The 22,424-nt window shown below is 42.9% G+C and overlaps 1 protein-coding gene across 2 annotated transcripts in view; it reads right to left on the bottom strand.

Moving 5' to 3' along the window:
- Positions 1-22,424, bottom strand: part of IQCH (IQ motif containing H) — a 209,745-nt gene that overhangs the window by 10,851 nt on the left and 176,470 nt on the right. For both annotated transcript variants that reach the window (XM_049613798.1, XM_049613799.1), the window contains 2 exons: positions 15,286-15,456; positions 5,865-5,987 (listed from right to left, as the gene is read on the bottom strand). In XM_049613798.1, coding sequence (XP_049469755.1) covers positions 5,865-5,987; positions 15,286-15,456 — 294 coding nt within the window. The remainder of the gene's footprint in view (positions 1-5,864; positions 5,988-15,285; positions 15,457-22,424) is intronic.

The following is a 22,424-nucleotide window of genomic DNA, read 5'->3' as shown; positions in this document are numbered from 1 at the left end:
ATCAATAGACACTTAGGGTTTTTTTATGCCTTGACTATGGGAATAATGTGAACATGGAGGTACAGATATCTCTTTGAGATAGTGATTTCGTTTCCTTCAGATATATGCCCAGAAGTGGAATTGCTGGATCATATGGTAGTTGTATTTTCAATTTTTTTTGAGGAATCTTTATACCGTTTTCCACAGGGACTGAGCCAATTTATATTCCCACCAACAGGCATAAGGGTTCCCTTTTTTCCACAACCGTGCCAACACTTATTATCTCTTGTCTAGGCTAGTGTTTTTTGAAATATGATCCTCAGAACACCTTTATCAGAGTCATCTAGTGTGCTTGTTAAAAAGGCATCATCCAAATTCAAGATCTTTGGGAGGGAATTTGCTTTTTAGCTCACTTCCTGGGCGATTCTCCTGCAAATCAGGATTTGAAAACCACTCTTCTGAGAGCAATGGGTAAAAATATATAGGGAAGCAATTTGTTGTGTGGAAAATAATTTGTACGTCAATAGAAACTATGTGTTGTCTATGGCACACCCTGTTGCCTTGATTCAGTGGGAGATACTTACTACTCTATAAGTTGTAGGTGACTGAGACAGATTCTCTCCAGTCTGGTAGAAGTTGGGTCAATTTTCTTCACCTGCTTCCCTGTGGAAGAGCTAGTTTTCTCTCCATTTGCATGTCCATTTCAATATTCCTGATCTATAAAGATATCTGGGTTTTTTGGATTCTTTTTTCTACTGATTATAGCATCTAATTTTTCTTTGTTAAGTAAAATGTTTATCATGTTTTTATTTTTGCATCTGTATGAGAGGCATGATTTTATCCTTTTTTGAAAACTATTTTAAGCAGCTTTTTCCAAATAAATAAAAAGCTAACACTGGAGTTGTCCAATAGTGGAAATGGCCGCCCTGGGGAATCGTGAACTCCTCATCACTGGGAGTCCAAACACAAAAATTGTTCATGAGATTTGGTTAAAAAAAAAAAAATCACATGCCAGAATTAAGGCTGCCTCTTGACTCCTCATTTTATTAGGAAATATGGGCATCAGGACACACATTGGATTGTAACGGTGACTCTCAATGCTGGCTGCACATTAGAATCATCTGGGCCCTACCTCCAGAAATACTGATTTAATGTAGGCCACTCTGGAGTGGGCCCTACATACAGTGTCATGCTGAGCCATATTGGAGCCTGAGGCAAAGGAAAAACTCGGTATGTTTTAATTTAAGATTATGAAATTTTATTGACCATGGATTTTTTTGCATTAATTTTGATCTTTAAGATAATGCATTAAAATAGTTTTATCTTTCTTAATGAGTATTTTTTGTACTCCCTTAAATTTTGTGCTCTGGGTACAGGTGTCACTTGCCTCATCCTAATCCCAGCCCTGCTTGGCCATCTGTACTTTTTGAAGGTCCTCACTCAAGTCATTCTCATGGGCAGTCTGGGTTGAGAAGCACTGACTGGTTGATCTATCAGGTGTCCTGCTTCCCTTTCTGTGCTGTCCAATATGGTAGCCACTAGCCACATGGGGCTACTACTGAGAACTTGAAATATGAGTAGTCCAAATTGAGATGTGCTATAGCTTTCAAAGACTGAGTAAAGAAAAATGTAAAATATGTCATTAATAACTTTTATACTGATTACATATTGAGATGATACTAGTTTTTAGTTTGGGGAGCATCCTTTTCTTTAAAGAATTTTTTAACAAAATATTTATTTTTGAAGGAGAGAGAGACAGAGCATGAGCGGGGGAGGGGCAGAGAGAGCAAGAGGGAGACACAGAATCTCGGGCAGGCTCCAGTCTCTGAGCTGTCAGCACAGAGCCCGACATGGGGCTCAGACTTTTGAGCTGTGAGGTCATGACCTGAGCCGAAATCAAGAGTCCGAAACTTAACCGAGTGAGCCACCCAGGCGCCCCTGGAGAGCATCCTTTTCTTGATACTGATTTCTGAATCAATCAGGTAGCCTAGGTTATGCTGCAATAATTTTTAAAAAAACAACCAAATTCTTAGTTGTTTATAACAACAAATGTGTGGTTCTGGCTTATACTCCATTTCCCACATGGGCTGGCATGGGTCTCTGGTCACTGTTGAGACCCTCAGGGACCCAGGCAACGGAGGCTCTGTCTCAGTGTGCTTCCATGATTTCCAAAGCAGGAAAAAGGACATGGAGACTCATGAAGTGGCTCTTGAAGGCTTCTGCATGAAATACCCTTCTGCTCATATTTCACAGGCCCGAATAAGTTACATGGCCATACTTGACTTCAGGGAAAAGGCTGAGGAAGAATAATTCTGTTATGTGCCTGCAAGGAGGAGAATCAGAACATTTGTGAACAGCCCTAATGATTGCCACCATGGCAATGCCCTGGCCTGAGAAAATGACTGCTGGTGGTTATGGAGCCATTTAGGCCCGTGGCACACTGCCTATGTATGTGTGAGACCAGCCCTGCCCCACACTGTCGCAGGCAGTAAACATGACGCTTTTCTCCATATGGCTTTCATTACAACTTCATTTCATTAGGAAATCAGTGGGGGTATTCTGTAGCATTACAGAAATACCAAGAACGAGACCCACCAAGTTGCTTACAAACTCGGTAATGCTTCCTTCCAATATTCAGCAAGGAAAAATAAATTCGTGAGGTGATCTCATTTCCCTTTTATCCTCTTAAGAGCTTGGATGAAAAACATTGGAAATTCTGTGATCATAATGGGAAGAAAGGCATAAATGTTGAGAATAAGGACTTTTGAGGATTCTTTTGGGAACATTGACAATGATGTATTATTAATGTTGCTTCTGTTTTTGGAAAGAGCACCCACATTACATTTGATCAAGAGTGGGAGGGGGTTGCAGAGGCTACACTCATCTTTTTAGACACAGCATAACCTAAGGAGGCAATAACAGTTTAGAGAAGTTAAGTATTAAACATAGCTTTTTTTCTCTTTTGTAAGGTAGAGAGAGAGTCATGGGGGCTATAGAGAAGTTTGTGCTCCTTCAGCTGAAGAATACATAAGGGGTATCTAGATGGACTATTTTATTTGAAATAGCTCCCAGCATTCTTGAACTGGGTTGGTAATAAGATTATAGAAATATAAATAGTCCTAAGGGGGAAAAGGTACATACGGGACACGTTTGGTGTAAGAGAAAGAATCATAGTTGCCTTTATGGACAATTATGGATTCAAATGTTAGTTCCACAAAGTGCATAGCTGTGTAATGTTGGGAAATGCTGAAACGAAATCCCCTGGTGTAATATAGGAGAAAGAATAGCTTCATACAGAAGAGATGTGAAGGTCAAAGGGACAATGAAGAGCTAAGCTAATGCTTAGCTCAGTGGCCAGCACATAGTAGGGGCTCTGCAAATGCTGGTTCATCACCCGTCTTTTCAGGAAAATGCAGTTAAGAGAACAAGAAGGCAGTTCAGACAAGGGATGGACCCTAGGGTGTGAAAAGATGAGACCCCATCTCAGAAAAACTGGAGCAAGGATATTGTTGGAGAATTTCCAATGACTCCTTTTTCTTACCTCAGAGTTTTAAGACTTCATTTTTTTTTAATACAATTTTTTTTAATGTTTATTTATTTTGGGAGACAGACAGAGTTGGGGGGCAGAGAGAGAGGGAGGCACAGAATCCGAAGCAGGCTCCAGGATCCGAGCTGTCAGCACAGAGCCTGACGCGGGGCTCGAACCCACGAAGCGCGGGATCATGACCTGGGCGGAAGTGGGACGCCCAACTGACTGAGCCACCCCTGGTTTTTGGGTTTTTTTAACCTCTCTCTCTCTTCTTGTACTTTCTTGTTACGATTTGTTCTTTTTTTCCTCTTTATCCCCACTTCCCCTTTTTGGTGTATTTTTCTGTCTTGGGATTCTATCCTCTCTTTTCTTCTTCACATTTTTCTGTCACTCCATTGCCCCCAATCCATATTTCTCTCTCTCCCCCATTTCATCTCTCGTCCTTTATAGGGTGTGTAGCTCAGGTGACCTGGAGACAGAGCCAGTTATGTCTTGGGTGCCCCTCTGCCCCTTTCTGTTATTCTTCTCACCTTCAGTGGAACTTCTCCCTCTACACCATCCTCTGTTCCCCTGGGGCCATAGCAATTTGTTTTTCGTACTAAAATTTGTTCTTAGAAATGAATCTGATCAACTCAGAGTCACAAAGGTGTAAATAACGTAAAAAATTTGGTGCTTTACTTTTCCCAGAAGTACTGGAACTCCAATCAAGTAGAAAGCCTTTAGCCAAAGAAATAAATCTCTAATAGTAATTTCAGGGAAATGAAAGTTATGGAGCATATTATCTTTTGGGCAGGCGATTTTCCCTGCCAAATATGTCTATTCACAGAGCTCGTTCTGCTTTGATATTTTAGAATAAAATAAAATAAAATAAAATAAAATAAAATAAAATAAAATAAAATAAAAATATTCAGAGAAAGCTAAAGTTAGATTTAGCCACCTTCTGGTACATGGAAGTGTTTCGGTCTTATCAGTTTGGGGCTAAAAATTGTTTAATTCCAAAAAGATTGTATAGAACAAATGCAACAGTTAATTTCAGATAAATCAGTTCAATCTGGCTTTTTCATTCTTTCTTATATATGACCAGTTTTAATGTAATTTTTAAAGGAATATGAGCTCCATTATATGTGTTTACAAACAGCATAAATCAATCTAACTGAAGAGCCTTACACTCTCTGATGGTGCCCTGCAGTGTGGTGGGGATTGCCAAGTGGCAGTTGGGTCATTCTATTCACTGTTGACCTCATGTCTAAGGTCTATATGCTTTTCGAGAGTCTGCAAAAAGAGTCGGCCCCTAAAAAATTCTATTTGTTCTCAAGTATGAGAAATGAAAATTAATAAATGTAGAACTGAATGTCTGCAAATCAAAACATTTGGTCACTTGGTTGTCGCTCAGTTGTGTCATTATCTATAGGTTACTTTTAATATAGGAGGTGACTGACTGTATTTTAATATGTGTGATGTCATGTGGGATGGGTCTTCCACAGGTAAGAGCGCATGGGTCACTCAGGTCTTAGAATAAGCCATCAGTGTCAGAGATTTGAAAATCTGAAGTGCAAAATCATGAAACTATTTCTCAGAGCAACATGTGTCTCTAGGCACAAAATGGAGGTTCTAGTTTGGGTAGGTGATATTACATCACATTTGCTCTCATCTGGGAGCAGCTGGGCAGGAGCCATCAGTATCACTGGCAACAGACAAAAACTGGGAAAAACTTTTTTTTTATCAGAACTCCTTCTAGAAAAAAACTACTATATGGAAGTAGAAGGATGGCAGGGACTGAATTGCGTGTCCCCTCAAAGTCATATGTTGAAGCAAGCCCTGAAGCTGTATTGGAAATAGGGTCTTTAAGGAGGTGATTAAGTTTATATGAGGTCATATGGGTGGGGCCCTGATCTGATAGAACTAGTGTCCTTGTCCTCACCAGAATGGTGAGCAATAAATTTCTGTTGGTTAAGCCACCCCGTCGGTGGTGTTCTGTTATGGCAGCTCAAGCAGGCTCAGACAGAGGATATTCATTGATAAGCAGCTTCGAGCGGGGTCAGGGAGCTCAGGACATGCTTCAGGATCAAGAGATGGTCCCCAAAATGCCTCCCAAGTCTGGTGAGCTACAAGGCTTTTGCTTTACCAAGGTGGGTGTGCAGGCTTGGGACAGAGCTAAATTTCTGAGAACCAAGTGCCCCCCATGCCAGTGGAGCTGCTCGTTCACCCTTCCCCAAGCAGCCCTCAGCCTTCCTAGAAATACACGTCAAACTCATGTTTAGAGAATATCTGTGTGCAGGGACACTGAATTATTAGCTGCCTAGATCACCCATAGGCTTATGTTTGGTCCACCTTGGCCAACTTTTGGCCTTCGTACCTCAATGTCATAGCCGATGCCATGGGCCTTACACATTTGGAGAAAAACATACGGGAAAACCAGCGAGAGATTGTTGTGCTTCAGCTGGGTCGTCATCACTGCATAGCGACTGGCTGCTGGTGACTGGAAAAGACCACAGTTGCATGTAAGACCCTTCACAAAATACTTGTTTAAAAAAGTTTCTTTAATGTTTATTTATTTTTGAGAGAAAGAGAGAGCTAGCAGGGGAGGGGCAGAGAGAAAAGGAGACACAGAATCCGAAGCAGGCTTCAGGCCCCGAGCTGTCAGCCCAGAGCCCGACGCGGGGCTTGAACTCACAAACAGCGAGATCATGACCTGAGTAGAAGTCAGACACTTAACTGACTGAACCTCCCAGGTGCCCCTCTTCACAAAATATTTAAATAAACTTTAACTTTAGAATAAAGTTAAATACTAAATAAATACTAAAAAAAACTAAATAAATAAAGTTAAATAAATAAAGTAGATTAACAGAAAAGTTGTGAAGATAATACAGAGAGTTCCTATCTCATATCCTGTAACCTTGCGGTATGTTTGTCACATAAGCACACAAATTGCCTCCTTGCTGTTAACTTAAGCCTGTACTTTATTTGGATTTCATTAGTTTTTGCTAAATCCCTTTTTATGTTACACAGTCCCATCCAGGATGACGCATTGTTATTCAGTTGTCTCCTTAGGTTCTTTTGGGCTGTGATGGTTTCTCAGACTTTCCTTGTTTTTGATGATCTGGACAGTTTTGAGGAGTACGGATCAGGTATTTTGTAGAATGTCCTCTGTCGGGATTGTCCCATGTTTTCCTCCTGACTACACTGGGATAATGTGTTTTTGAGAAGAGGACTACCCAGGTACTTTCATCACCTTGTACATCAAATTGTATGAACACAACTTGTGATGGATGATGCCAATTTTGATCTTGCTGAGGTAGTTTTTGCCAGGTTTCTTACTATAAAGTTACTTTTACCTGTTTCTGTACTACACTCTTTGGAAACAAGTCACTAAGGGTAGTCCACCTTCTTGAGAGGACCAATGGTAGAATTTTGATTCTAACTGCTTTCTTTGTTTGAGAAACTGCTATTCCTTATTTTGCTTGCCTGTCAGTGGGAACTATCCCAAAGAGACTGGTTATGCTAGGCCTGAAGTATTTAAATTATAATATTTCCTAAAAACTTTTAAAATTTAGTATGTATACAAGAAAGTATTTTATCTTGGCAATTTTGTAGCATGTCCTTTGTGAGATGTGATATTCGCCTTTGAAAATCAGTTATGTTTGTCCTGGGATAACTGGAAATTTGGAGAGCAGCGTGTAGGGCCACGGCCAACCTTTGGGCATAGTAAATGAAGGTGCCTGGCACAGATTTTTAACTTTGGGGACCTTTGGGTTCTGGGCAACCAGGTGCTTGCCCTTGTGCAGTGACTTGGAACAAGAGAAGGAAAAAGAGGTACTGTGGGTCCCCAGCTGGCTGCAAGGATCATAGTGGCCTGACACTGTTGTGAAACATTAAGACTTGCTCTCTCTGTCTCTGAGAGAATGCAGGGGAGCCGGGGGCTGACTGAGTGCCCAGAGGAGGACGAATGGGCTTTCCCTGCCTGTATAACACATGCATTCCCTCTCTCTCTCTCTCAGATTTCATAGTCATCCTTTGTGACATACTTCCCCACATATATTGTCATTTCTTTCAACATTTACAGAAAGTACCATATCTGATGGTCACATTTTCAGCACTGTTAAGCTTGGTCTTCCCACATGTAGGCAGAGTCCACATCTATAAAAACGTTAGTCTCTCACAGGCTGATGCATCTTGAGTTGTACATCTCCCTTAGTATTGCCCCATATGCAGCCACCGAGAATTTTAATTTTGCAGAAGAAAATCTGTTGGACCCGCACATGCCTCACAGCTGTGCTTTGTTATCACTCTGACCTATCATGAATTGTTCCCCTGGCTGCCTCCCTGTCATGAGTGGGAGTTCTCTGAAGGCAGACCACTGCTTGGTGTCTGAATCTCCAGGCTGGATGTGATGCTAGCACAGAATAGGCATTTCAGCGTTTCTTGAAAGGAAGAAAGAATGGATGCATGGAATAGAGTAAGTCTATAGCACTTCCTCTGACTTAAGAGACTCTTCCAATGTAATTCAGGGGGCATCCAGTCAGTGAGTGCTTTGGGGCAGAAGCAGACCCTAGAGAATGACAGAAGATCCCCAGAGAATAACTCAGGGCAGTCACTCCAGACCTTGCCCCCAGTAGACATCTTTTGGAGGACAGTGTAGCCCCAGTGGGCTATCCCAGTGGTGGGATTATTGGTGGGGTAATAAGAACTGGCTGAGAGAAGTTCTGGCTCAGCCATTCAGTCTGGAGGAGCATGACCACCAGGCCTGCTCACCCTATCATGGCAGGTTGTGCCATGTTCCTGCCTTCACAACAAAGGCCCAGAAGCCTGAGTTTTTGTATATGGAAGTGAACTGTAAATACTCTGGAATTCCATTGTGGTTACTGAGCATGTAATTGCATGGTAATTACCATGAATTCACAAGATAATTCCAAGGTTATTTTTGTCTTCTAAACTTGTCTTATGCTGCCATAGCATATAGACTAGCAAACCCAAGACTAGGCCCCAGTCGGTGAGGGAGAGAGGTAGTGGGCTCGAGCTCAACACCATGTATCTTGGCTCCAAAGCAAGGTGAAGGAGCTCACTGTCCAGTGTTACTGGGCGACAAGTAAGGACAGGCTATCCTGAGGTTTCTTTGTCTCTACAGAGACAGACTGCAAGTCCCCTCCTCCCAGACCTGGGGTTCTGATTCATTAAGAATCTGAAAGAAAAGCCAGGACATTTGGTATGTGTCTCCAGGCTGTGTCTTTTCTGTCTCCGTCACCATCCTACGCCAGAGCTTCATGGCCTGGACAGCTGCTTCTCCTTCCTACTCGGGAGGTGGGGATGCACACAGAATTCTGTGGTGGAAAAGTTATATGGAGTCAGAAAGACTGAGGTCGAAAACCTGGCCGACCTTGAATGTGTCATTCAACTTGTCTGACTTCTAGTGATTAAATAAGCACCTAGCCCAGCACCTGGCACCTGATAAACAGTAGCTACTATTGTTATTGCTCTTTCTCTGAAAGTGTCTACAGGCCCCAGAGCATTATGGACCTACACTAAATGTAATTTCCCAGGCTGTTCCTACCCCCACCGGTGCCTGGGGTTCCGAGCGTTACCACAAGATTATTGTTTCTCAGACCCAGGTTGGTCAGTGCTCAGAACTCTTCAGTGTCTCCTCCATGCCTATAAGACGAAATCTAGATGCCTGGGCTGGTGTTCTCCCACACTGGCTCAGGGGGTTGCTCCAACCACTTCTCCCACTTTCTCCTTCCCGAATTCTCTGCCTCAGCCCACCTGGTTCATTGCTATCTCCAATAGACCATGGGGCTCTCTTCAGCCTTGGTCCCTTCTGCTGGGCAGGTCTCCTTCCTCTTGCCATGTAGTGACTGCCCTAGTCTGTAAGGCTAGGCCAAGTTCCTTCTTTGTAGTGGAAGAACTAGGCCTGTCCCTGCCAGTCCACAGTCTTTTCTCCTAAGAACTGCAGCAACAGGTTGAGGGGCTGTCACTCAAATGGCACCTACACGAGGCCTTGTTTTTTTTCCTTGTGTATGTGCTATGTACTTTCTATTTCTTTTTTTAATGTTTATTTATTTATTTTTTGAGAGAGAGCACAAGCAGGGGGAGGGACAGAGAAAGAGAGAGACAGACAGACAGAGACAGAGAGATTGAGAGAAAGACAGAATCTGAAGCAGGGGCTCGAACCCACGAACTATGAGATCATGACCTGAGCTGGTCAGACGCTTAACTGAGCCACCCAGGTGCCCCAATCTACTTTCTATTTCTTTTCAACTTCTCAAGGACAGGGACTCTGGCAAATGTCTTTGTATCCCTGATGCTGGGTGAAATTCCTGGCTTATATTAAGTGCTTAAAAATGTGTTACAATAATGCCAATACTCTTTTCAGACTTAACTAACTCCATAGTTTCCAGAGGAAAATACTGTCGATAATCTAGGGTTGTCTTTTATTCAGCCAGATAGCACAGCTGACAGTGTTATTATGAGGATTAGATGAGTATCTAAAGACCTTGGAAGAGTGTCTGCCATGGAGTAAGTGGTCAAAAAATGTTAGGTTAGCTCTTATTATCATTTGTTAAACTAAATAATTTCACAAATAAGGTAAGTTATTGAAATTAAAAACTAACCAACCAAGAAACCTTTTCATCAGAAAGGGTCTTGAATCAGAAAACCTGAGCTCTGCTACTTAATTAACTTTATGACTTTGGGCAGCTCACTTAACTTTGCATAGCCTCGGTATCCTAATCTGTAAAATGGTATGATAATCCTCGTCTTATCTGTTCTTTGGGGTCTTCATGGGAATCAAATAAGCTCATGCCTATTTAAAGTACAAAGCATTATACAAACAGAAAACATTTTTTTTAAAGGTTGACTTGTGTAATCAACTCTTCTGATGCTATAAAATCTCTTTAGGTTTGCCAAGGAAATTACAACCTAAATGGATTTTACAGCATGAGAAGACTCCTCTATGACCATCTGGCCATAGTGCTGAGTCTTGGCCTAGCTCAGAGCAGATTAGAAGCCAGTGGATAATGGCAGTATGCCTGGAAACAACCTCATCACAGAGGGAGATGAGGCCTCCTTTGGAAGAAGAGCTTTCTCTATGGCCTCAACCAGAAACTTCTTTAGACCTGAGCTTAAGCTGTACTCTGGGGCCAGATCACTGACTCTCAGCCAGTGCAAGTCAGGTTGGACAGAACGGTGGGCAGACACACAGGCTTTCAAGTCTGACAGGCCTGGGCTTAAATTCTGGCTTCCACACTTGCTTGCTGAGTACCTTCCACAAGTTGCTTAACATTTCTTAACCCCAGTCTTCTTATCTAAAAATGAGCATAATCATAGCATCTGCCTAATATATTGGGTTGTATAAAGATTCATGTAAAGCACTTAAAGTACCTGGTGCGGAGTAAAGGCTATTACATTTTGGATGTTATTATCATGTTATTCTATGCGTTATCGTTATTTGTTGGCCTGTGTCTTTGAATAAACTCGGAGCTCTTTGCTACTTCCCTTTACATCCTCTGTGCTTAGGAGAGTGCCCAACACAATGTTGGTGTTGAGTATACATCTGCTGGATTTACTTCTAGTTGATTCCTGCTGAAAGTATTAACTGGTAGCTAAGGTGATGGCTGATGAGGACTTAGGATGTGACCTGTCACAATAATATTACTTCTTTCTAAACAGTTTTGCAGGGTAAAGATCTTTAAATGGAAGGCCGCAGTATGGAGGGATAGGTCCTTCTCCTGTCCCCCTCTGCACCCCACTGTACATGAGGCTTCCTGGGCCAGGCTTGGTACAGAAGCCCATCTTACAGGCCCCATAAAATCAAATCCCTCAAGAGACCTTGGGGGTCACTTAGCCCTCCTTTATTTTATAAATGAGGAAACCGAAGCAGAGAGAGAGAGATCAGAATTCATGATCCATAACTTCAGACAAGTGCCCTTCAATCCAAATTCCCATTGGCTACATTTGGAATGTGTGGAAATTTCTAGCATTTTCTAGGAAAACGGGGAAAAAAATAGAAGACAAAATATTATCGGTAGAAGTCTAGTCTTATTAAACTACCTTTCTAAATCACAATCTAACAAGAATGCTTCAAGCCAAATAAAGGAAGCCTGAAATACTCCTTTTCACTGGAGAATATAATTTTGCTTCAGCCACAATTTAAATTGATTGAGTTCTGAGCACCAGCACTTGAAGTGTGGAGCATATTCTATTTTCTCCATGATACTTGTTTTGACAGTGATGCATTTCAGTTGACATAGTTGAAATCCTTATGTAATAAATCTCTGCCTGAAAATTAATCATGTTTATAATATTCTGAGAATTAATAACACCCATTGCTCAAATCATTAACTTAAAAAAGGAGCTTCCAAAATCTGTTCTCGGCAGTAAGGGACCACAAATAAATGAATGTTTGATAAAATAATCCAAGTAGCAGTTTAACAAGCGTAAACTTGAATGTGGTTGCAATAACACAGAACTATTGTTTAAGGGTTGGCAGAGGCTGATGAGGTTCTTATTTCAGTTGCGAAGCAGGCATCCACATGCATAATGAACTGCTCTCTGAATTATTAATGTGTTGCTTATTTAGCCTCATCTGTCTAGAAGATAATGTATCCTAACTCTAATGAGTGATTGGTTTTGTACATAATTACAGTAGCAGCAGTAGTGGGGAAATGTGTGCCTTCAAAGAAGGAGTTCTAAAAATAAAGTCATCACATAAACTCCGTTGTTGTGGCATTCTATCAAAATCAAACCCGAAGCATTTGAGAATTCATAATAAATTACAGGAGACAGAATCATTATTAACATCATAATTTAACACAAAAGGTTTTACTTAATCATTCATTACCGATCATGTGCTGTTAAAATGCTTATAAATGACTTGGGTTGTTTTAAGATGTTTGTGAACATGGTCCCTTTTGGCCACTCACCACCTGTGGTGCAGAGGGTCCACGAGAGAGGAGGAGTAAGAGAGATTGCAAAGGGTAGTAATGCTTTATGCTCATTCTGACAGAATGTTAATTAAAAGTTCAAATGTCGTTGGGTGACTCCTTTTCTTTTCTAAAACATGCACGTCTGGGACTCATTCGACCTGGTTTCTGCCTTCAAGCAGTTAATTGTGGAGGACCCTGGATCAGAAGCCCATACACCTGTCCTGTCTGGGTCTGGATGACAGTTCTTTACCACCTGTTCCTGATTTGCGGCAACAGCTCTTTGTTGAGCCCAGAACAGTCTTTGCTTCCTTCTCCCCTCCCCACCCGCATAGCATATTATTTAAAGGAATAGGTCCAAACCAGCAGCATTTTGTAGGCATCAGTCCTAAATGTGCCTTCTTTATCATTGTGGCTATATCAGTTTCTTTCCTTTTATTTCAGTCTTCAAAGGGGGCTGTCAGCTGACTGATCATAAATCTGATGGCATCACAGCCTGTTCACACTTGTTCAGGAAGCTTCAGTTTGATTGTAAATTGCATTGTGTGTGCAAGTTTGGATGATGCTTTTAAAAATGGCCTATCACATGTGTGTACGTGCACAGTAGCACATGCGTGCACACATGCATGGTGGCACCAGGGCGAGAACATCCATTTATCTTTCTAAAACCAAAAGCACTTTCAATTTATCCCTACATCAGAAAACCTGCATAGCTTTTATTTAGTGATCGTAGAGACATTTGAATTATTGAAGATCATAAGCTTCCCTCTCAAGTGCAGGCAATTCCTAGAAGTGTTTAAGACTCTTGATCACAGGAGAATTCTTGTATGTTGCCTGTAGCTAGGATTGAAACCTATAGGCAAGATGGGGAAAATGGGAGAGTGCTTCTAATTCAAAGTACAACTTCTGCTTACAGCCTTCTGAAGCAACATACTTAAATGCAGCAAATTGCCTTTCAAAGTCTTGTGTTGCATACTAACTCAGCTTCCAGCTTCCTTTTAGAAATGGCATGGAGTTAGGTTTGCTAGGTCAGAAGACTCAAATTTTACTGCTGTCCCTCTGTCCAGCATTGCACTTAGGGTCCTGTGGGTCCTTTAGGCGAGGATGGGGGCCACAGGTGGAGTTGGACCTAGTAGATTCTCATCAAGGTTCTGGGACCTATTTAAAAGGTCCCAGCCTTTTCTCCTGCCCAGCCCAACTTTGCTTCTTCTTCTTTTTAATGTTTATTTATTTTTGAGACAGAGAGAGACAGGGTGTGAATGGGGGAGGGACAGAGAGAGAGAAGGAGAACAGAATCCAAAGCAGATTCTAGGCTCTGAGATGTCAGCACAGAGCCTGACGCAAGGCTCGAACCCATGAACCATGAGATCATGACCTGAGCTGAAGTCGGACGCTCAACCTACTGAGCCACCCAGGCATCCCTCTGCTTCTTTCTTAATAAGCAAGGAGATCAAAGGGTTTCCTGTGATCAAGCGTACCTCACTGGACAAGTGGATTGGGAAGGAGGCTGCTGCCTGAGCCCCCAAGATATCTGATACCCTTTCCAGGCTACCCTTTGAAATGTATGCTGAGTTTCTGCCAAGGAAGGTGACTCTAGCGACCCTGGGGAGAGTCAAACAAGGGTTCTTTAAATCCAGACGTATCTCCTGGATCTGAAGAGGCTCAGCAGAGAGTCAGGAGATACTGCTCTGAAAAAAGCATCTCTAGGGCACAAGTATGGGTTCTACTAACCACTGGAATTCCTTTTTTATGTTTGATATATTAGCGTCTCAAGTAGATTTTCATTTGCAGAAAGGGTATGAAGACCACTGTTGTGGGAGAGGCAGCAGAAACCCTCTGGTAGCAGTCAGAGCAGCTGTAGCCAGAGCCCCTGTTTGCTCTCATATTCCATGTACACTAAGCACCAGCTGGTCCACTTGACCTCTGTTCTCTTTCCCCCAAACCAACCTAGCCCATTGCCTCCATGGAGATTTGTGCTTTGTTTCCCTGGGTTCTAAGGTTGGTAAACCTCAACCAGCCCTGAGGCTGCTGGCCCCAGCCACACTAGCATTGGGATTAGTGATGAGATGGGAGGTTGGGGCCATGGAAAGAAGCGGGTCATGGAGGTCCTCCTGGGAAGTTGGAATTTTCCTGAAGATGACAGGAGTCCTTTCAAAATCATAAGTAGGGGAGCAACATGCTCAGATTTGCTTTTCACCTTGACCACCTTGACTGTATATATGGTTAGGCTGAGGGGAGAGGCAGGAGGCAGAGAATGTTAGGTGGAGCAAAACTAGGGTGTATCTCTGTGGAGGGAGAGGAGGGGTCAGAGTTGACGCTCATCAACATGAGCTGGTGTTGACTGGATATGGAGGTGGAGGTGTCCCATCAGCCTCTGGCAGGACCCTCCACGAGGAAATATAGGGGGAGGAGAGACAATGAATGCAGTTTGAGACAGCTTGTCTCTGAGGATTCTAGAGAAGTTTTGTAGAATGGTGGATCTAGGAGTCTGGAGCTCAAAAATGAGATTGGAGCTAGAAAAATAAATGGGTTTTGTCAGAAGTTGCTGGTAATTGAAGAACTTGTCCAGGGAAGCAAGATGAGAAGAGATGGAGGGGAAATGCCCCAACAGACCTACCCTTGGAAAACCCCATGCTCATTCACCCCTCCAATATGGTGCTTTCCGTTTCTGGAACACCGTCTCCCCTTTCCTCTGGCCAATACAATAGTATCCTAGAAACCCATTTTGGAGAGGCTAAGTGACTTGCCTGAGGTTCTTTCTTCTCTCTATACTCAAAGAGCTGGGCACATAGCCAGAGCTCAGGAAGCCGCGGTTGAGTGTTGTTGAACACCATGGGGAATCAGGAAGCATCTGTTGCTTACCGACACTGAGAGGGCATTAAGGCAGCTCATTTTCTTCTCTTTCTTGGGAACAAAGTTGGGCACTTTAAGGGTGCTCAAACTGCAATCCAGATGGCCGTTGGTCAGGTATAAGGTGAGCTGAGTCAGGGCCAGCTGGTCGCTGTATGAGAGGCTGAGGCCTGTTGCCCACACCTGATTAAAACAGGAGCCACAGAAGTTAAGGATGAGATCAGCGACCGGGAGAGAGAGCCCCAACCAACCCTAACCAGCCCAAACCATGTGGGACCCACCCAAACCAGTGTACATGTGACTGAATGGAGTAGATGCTTTTGCTTCTGTTTCTACTTCATTCAGCTGAAGGATGGGAGCCTTTGATCGGATTCTAACCAGAAGATTGAAGGTTCTTGTGAAAAGTTACAAAAACGGGAACACCTGGACCAGATAATCTGTTGGAGATGCTGGGTTCCAAAAGGCTCATGGGGACTTTGGCTCTCCTGCCTGTGGTTTGCCATATCCAGGAGGAGGAAGATGGCACTGGTCTTGGCCCAGCCAGTCCTCACCCTGTACGAGTTCCCCAGTCGTGCAATGTTTTCTGCTGAGAAAAATGAGACTGGACGGAAGCTTCAGAGGTTGGGTCCTGAAGAGGAGCAGATAGAGGGGGAACGAGGGAGTGAATAGGAGAAAAGGGCAAACTGCCCTGATTCCAGAAAAAGCGGTGCCAGGAAATCTCACTATGAAACTTGGGGGAAACTCATGGTTGGCCTGTATGTCTCAGCGTGACCACCATTTACCACAAGTGTGGGAAAATCATTTCACCACCCCACAAAGCCCACAGTATCCTCAATCGGGAAATGAGAACTATAAGAAAGCCCACCCTAGCTGAACAGCAGGGCTAGTAGAAGAATATGATGATGCAATAAAAATTAAAATGCTTTGAAAAATAGACATATGTGAGCAATAAGTTATTGTAAGCCACTCGATAGCTAAGTCAGTCCATTAATGCCTTTGATGGATATTTACTGGGCATTTACTATAAACCAGCAATGGCAGAAGTGAATCATGTGCTACCTCTCCCCTCTCCTGGGGTGAACCATCATCCTTAATTGCCTTTGTCATGCCCACGCTCACACTGAATCTGGGAGCTGTTCAATGCTCAAGGCTAGTGAAGGCAAGTGCAAGGCTATTGTGCTAGTTACTGGAGAGGCAAAGCTAAGATGCAAAGGTCCTTCCATCAAGGAGAAAGATACATATGTATTCAGTCATTTACAACACAATGTAATACGTGATATAATAAAGGGATGGAACAAAGTACTGCTGGGTTTGTCTAGTGAAGTCAGGGCTGCATCCTGGAGAAGGTGACATTTGAGCTTGGACAAACAACCCAAATATGACTGGCTCCCAGGTCTCAAGTACCTACAAAGTGCCAGGTGCTTCACAAACATCTCAGATCTTTATAAGAACCTAAAATATAACAGTCCCATGTCATAGATGAAGAAACAGAGGTTCAGAGAGAGTCCACATAGCCAGGAAATGGCCGAGCTGGGATTTGAATCCAGTTGTTCCTGGCTCCAAGTCTACCCTTTTCCCAGTCCCTGCTGGCAGAAACGGCACTACTCTTGGCCCAGCCATTCCTTAACCTGTACCAGTTTCCCAGTCACATTAAAAGCTAAAGTTGCAGAGGACGAAAACATGCCCTTGTTTACTATAATCCATGCCATGAAAATGTCTTGTGGAGAAACATGAAGTATTGTATTTCTGTAGTACACTGTAATTAGCATTAACGCATTTTCACTGTAGGAAGTTGGAAACGAACACATTTTCATGAAGACTTGATTAAACAGTTTTTCCTCTTAGAAGGCCTCCATGTGCCCCACATACTAACTCTACGTGTTAAAATACATAATACATCTGCCCTAGAGTGGACTCTTCTCAAACAAATGTAGCAGCGAGTGACTTGAGTAAGCATTGAATGTAAATGGCATCATTATAAGGATATTAAGAGGTCAAGCTGTCAAGGCCCCTTGCTAAACTGAAGCTAATTTCAGGAGTCATATTTGCACAGTAATGCCCTTTTATAATAGCAAATAAATCACATTTGCAACAATTGTTAAAAACTAACTGCCAAGTATCTGTTGCAGTTGTAAATATCCTATTTGTCAACTTAAATATTTCCTGCTGTATGGCATAAAATGCAAATCAGATGGGGACAGCTACTTTTTCTTAATACGAGAAAGTGGATTTGCCGTTCTTGGATGTCAGGCACTTTTTCCCCAGAGTTTCTCTTTTGATGTTTTCGTGTCCTGGATTAAAGGGAAATGTATGTAACAAACATTATTAATATTTATGTTAATAATATCAATGTTTTGGTGATTTTTAAAGTTTTAATTCCCGTGTGGTTCACACACGATGTCGTATTAGTTTCAAGCAATATAGTGATCCAGCAATTCCATACATCACCCAGTGCTCATCATGACAAGCGCACTCCTAGTGATAAGGCTTTTAATGGGAAGGCAGCACAGTAGAGAACCAAGGAGTCAGCCTAAATCTGGCCCTTGCCAATAGTGTAAATTTGACCAAGTCATTTAAGCCCCCTCAATCTCGGTATTCTTGAGTGTGGAAGGAGCACATGATAACACCTATCACACAGGGCTTCGAAAACAAAATAAATGCACCTAAAATTGCCTTACAAATGATGAAAGTTCAATACAAATGTTATTTTTGATCACTAAGCAATTCCTTGAGGAGTAGGATCTTAGGAGACACATTTTCAGTCGCCTGTGTAGCTGTTAGATTGCCCCTTTTAACAACTGTTTTTCCCACTCATAATCCTTGTGGTCAACCTCACAACAACTCAGTCCAGTAGGTGGTTAGATGTGGGCAAGGTTGGTATTACTCTCTCTCCATTTGACCAATGAGGATACTGAGATCAAAACGTGGCTTCGTGGTTTGCTTAAGATCATAGAGCACAGGCTAGGATTGTGTTCTTTCTAGAGCTGAAGTAGTTTTGCTTCCCCAGACTGCCCTAAACCCTTGGTTCACAAAAGAAATAGTAGAACAAATTTCGTTAAGCTTTTTCCTCAACAGCAGGCTTGCCGGAATTGCTCAGATAATTGTTCTGTTCTCCATCTGGTTTTTCCATTGAAGACACTGCCTGAGGCGTGCTTGTTTTGCATATAGGGGTCCCGTCTCCCCCTCTAGACTGTCAGCCCTTTGGGGGAGGCTGCTGAGCCTTTGTCTTCCCACCACGTCCTGTCCTGTGGATGGGGCGGGGCGGGCTTTGCAGCAGACACCTCAGCACCTCTGATGCCTTGCTGTGAACTCCACTCCAGCTTTCAGGGATCAGGATCTAGGTGGGCCTCTTGAAGCTGGTGTCCGATTCCAACATAGGAAATATTCATTGCGCATCTCCTCTAGGTCACCCTCTTGCGTTCACACATACCTCCTTTAATCCCATTCTTGATTTTGGATTTCATTGTTAACTTTAGAACCTAATCTCTCTCTGCCCTGGATACTCCCATCACAATTTAGAGGAGCAATGATGGCGGCCTGTACAAAGGCACTGTGAGTGGGGATGGAGAGAAGTGGATGGATTTTTAAATGTTAGGGAGTGGCTTTGACGTGACATGCGGGACTTGTAATGACTAGCTTGACAGGTTAATTGATTAGATATGAGGGTAAGGGAAAAATATCACTGAAGGCTAGTGTTGGAAAGACTCTTAAAAATCATCTAATACAGTTTACTTTATACATTGGAGTGAAGTCGTTTGCCCTAGGTTACAGAGCCAGGTATCAAAGGTGTGGGATGAGAGAACAAGGTGTCTTGGCTCCCAGTCATAAATCACTAGTTGACAATTGTTTGACTTACTGCTGATGTAAAAATCATTTTGTTAAAAATGACTAGAATCCTAGAGACATTTGCATCAAGACCTTACAAGGAATCCTTAACACGAAAATACTCATGTCAGCATTACTTGTAAGATTGAAAGATTGCAGCTGTCCAACATTTGGGTATTGGTAAAAAAGATTATAACATATCCTAATGATGGGATACTCTATGATATTATCACTAAAGATGATGATTGTGAACAACTTTTGATGGTGTAGGAAGGTATATGCTTGGGATTCTCTGTCATATATGCAAGAGGAGGAAGAGAAGGATATATGACTTCAGCTTTGCAAAAATAATATTATACATAGAAAAAACTAGATGAGGATATAACAAAATGTTGACAGTGAGTGGTTAATATTAGCAGCATATTAGCAGGAAGCGACATTATATATAGACTTTCATGTATATTCTAGATTGTACTATTTGTGGTTATTGAGCACTTAAAATGTGGCTGCTTCAAATTGAGATGTGTTATAAATGTAAAATACATACCAGACTTTGAAGACTGACAAGGAGGTAAAAAAATACTGTGAAATATCTCATTGCTAATATTTTATACTGATTATACATTGAAATTATAATATTTTGGTTATGGTGGGTGAAGTAAAATACGTTATTAAGACCACGTTCAAAAAAAAAAGGGGCGCCTGGGTGGCTCAGTTGGTTAAGTGTCTGACTTCGGCTCAGATCATGATCTCATGGTTCGTGAGTTTGAGCCTTGCATCAGGCTCTGTGCTGACAGTTCAAAGCCTGGAGCCTGCTTTTGATTCTGTGTCTCCCTCCTTCTCAGCCCCTAGCCCCCACTTATGCTCTGTCTTTCTCTCTCTCTCTCAAAAATAAATAAACATTAAAAAAATTTTAAAAGACCACATTCATCTATTTTTTGTTACATTTTTATAAATTTTTTTAAATGTTTATTTTTGAGAGAGACAAAGAGATAGAACACAAGCAGGGAGGGGCAGAAACTGAGGGAAACACAGAATCTGAAGTAGGCTCCAGGCTCTGAGCTGTCAGTACAGAGCCCAACGCAGGGCTTGAACCATGAACTGTGAGATCATGACCTGAGCCGAAGTCGGATGCTTAACCAACTGAGCCACCCAGATGCTCCCTGTTTTTGTTTGTTACATTTTTAAACAAGGCTACTAGAAAATGAAAAATTACACACGTGGGTATATTCTCTATCATATTGGTTGCAAAAAAGCCCGTTGCAACTTCAGCAAGAGACAGGGCCAGCAGGGGTATGGTGGGGGAGTACTGCAGAGGCCCCAGCTCTCTGCCGCTCTGACCAGCACTGCACTGGATGCAATCCTTGCTGTAGCTCCATCAGGAGACCTGGGGAAAAGTGGGGAGAACACGGGGCAGGAGGCAATCCAGAAACTGTAAGAACCTCATCGACCTTTAAACAGGCATGTGACAAGCAGAAGGCAGGGTCAGGTAGAGGCAAGCTTGCCCAGAATTATCCTATTCCCAGGTTCTGCATCCTATTTGGGCCACAAGCCTTGGGATGAAAAGGTCATAACATGCTCCAATGTGGAAGGTGTGGGAGAGGGGCCCAGTATTGAACCCTTTTTTTCTTAGGTGTTCCAGGCAGGTGAAGGCTGCGCTCACCCCCACCGTGTTGGCTCTTTCCCATGACAGGCATAGTGGATGGGAGGCAGAGCCTACAGATACGGGCACATGTACCCAGGCCCACATTATGTGACTGTCTCCACTTGTAAATAAAGTTTTATAGCAAAGAGGTTGGTCTTGCCAACCTTCTCTTATGGGCGTCCAGTCTTATGGGACCAACAGACTGATTTATAGATCAAACAACATTTGTGGAAGAATCATAGAATTTCAGAGCTTGAGGGGATTCACAGATGTTTTGCACATTCCTGTCTAGGTTTTCTGTTCCTTTTCTTTATCATCTTCCTCTTTTATTGTAAGGAGAAGAACCTGATATCCAGATAGGCTACGTGACTTGCTTTGGTACCAGCATCTGACAGATATCCCTGATCTTTGGCAAGTGGCCTCTCTGGGCCACACTTTCCCCAACTAATCACTGGGGAGGATAGTCCTGAAGGACCTTCCCTCACAGATGCATCTATGAGGCTGACAGAATTGTGACGATTGCTCACTCTGTAGGCAGATTCTCCAGCTAATGCAAGTGGGAGATGAAGCACTGAGAATTCACCTACCACAGAGACGGTAACAGGCCTTTAAAGCAGAGTGTGGCCCCAGCTTACCCTCCTCAGCAGCCTGCTTTGGTTGAGGGATGCATTCACCACCTCCCTGTCCATTTTCGTGTCTTTCTTCATAGTCTCATTGTGACAGGAAATCCACCACTGAGTGAGAACAAACCCTCTGTCAAACCCACAGGTCCCCATAGCTATAGCTAAGCTGTAGAGGCCAGGCCACCAGCCCAGCCCCTCTGCTTGCTGGGCAACACAGGCATGGGGAGGCCAAGGTTCCCTCTGTCCTTACTGTACAAAGTAATATGCCAAGGCCTCATTTCCTACTCACAACTTTGGAGACCAAACTCAACTGGAGTGACATGATCTAACTTATAACTTTAAAGGGTTACTCTGGTTGTAGTGGGGAAAAGGGACCATGAGGGGTCAAGGATGGAAACAGAGGCTGGTTAGGAGGCTATTGCAATAAAATGGGTGAGAGATGGTGGTAGCTGGGTCGGCATGGTAACAACAGAGGGTGGGAGAAGTGGTCATATTATAGATACCTTTTAAAACTGCACCCTAAAGGACTTTATTGATGGGCTGGATGCAGGGTGTGCAAGAAAGAGGAGTCAAGGATATCTTCAAGACTTTTGCCCTGAAAAAATGGAAGGATGGAATTACTATGTGCTGAGGGGGGCAGATTGCTAGAGGAATAGTTTAAAGGGTAAAATCACAATTTTAGATTTGGCTGTGATGAGTTTGAGATGTTTTTGTTGAATGATGTTCTGGAGAATGGAGTGAGATCTCAGATACCTTTTCTCCCTTCTCAGCAGGAGGATACGTTTGGCCGGGTGTAGGGATAGAGCAGAATTGGCCCCTGCTAGGGAGGCACCTTTTTCTCTGTTGTCACTTTTGGGCCTTGGTCTCAAGGCCCTCCTTGTCTGGGGAGATGCAAGACGTACAAACCTTGGTCTATATGACCAACAGGACATGAAGCCTTCCCTAGGGGCCATGCTTTTCACCATATTTAGGCCAAGATGAAATAAGGTTGAGACGGATAGAGGCAGCTTGGTAGGGAAAGAAGAGAGTGCAGCTTCAGGGTAGTGGAGACTGGAGGG

This window comes from Panthera uncia (genome assembly GCF_023721935.1).
Source record: "Panthera uncia isolate 11264 chromosome B3 unlocalized genomic scaffold, Puncia_PCG_1.0 HiC_scaffold_1, whole genome shotgun sequence".
Lineage (NCBI taxonomy): Eukaryota > Metazoa > Chordata > Mammalia > Carnivora > Felidae > Panthera > Panthera uncia.
The sequence above is the reverse complement of the archived record's forward strand: the minus strand, read 5'-3'. Positions and strand labels throughout refer to the sequence as shown.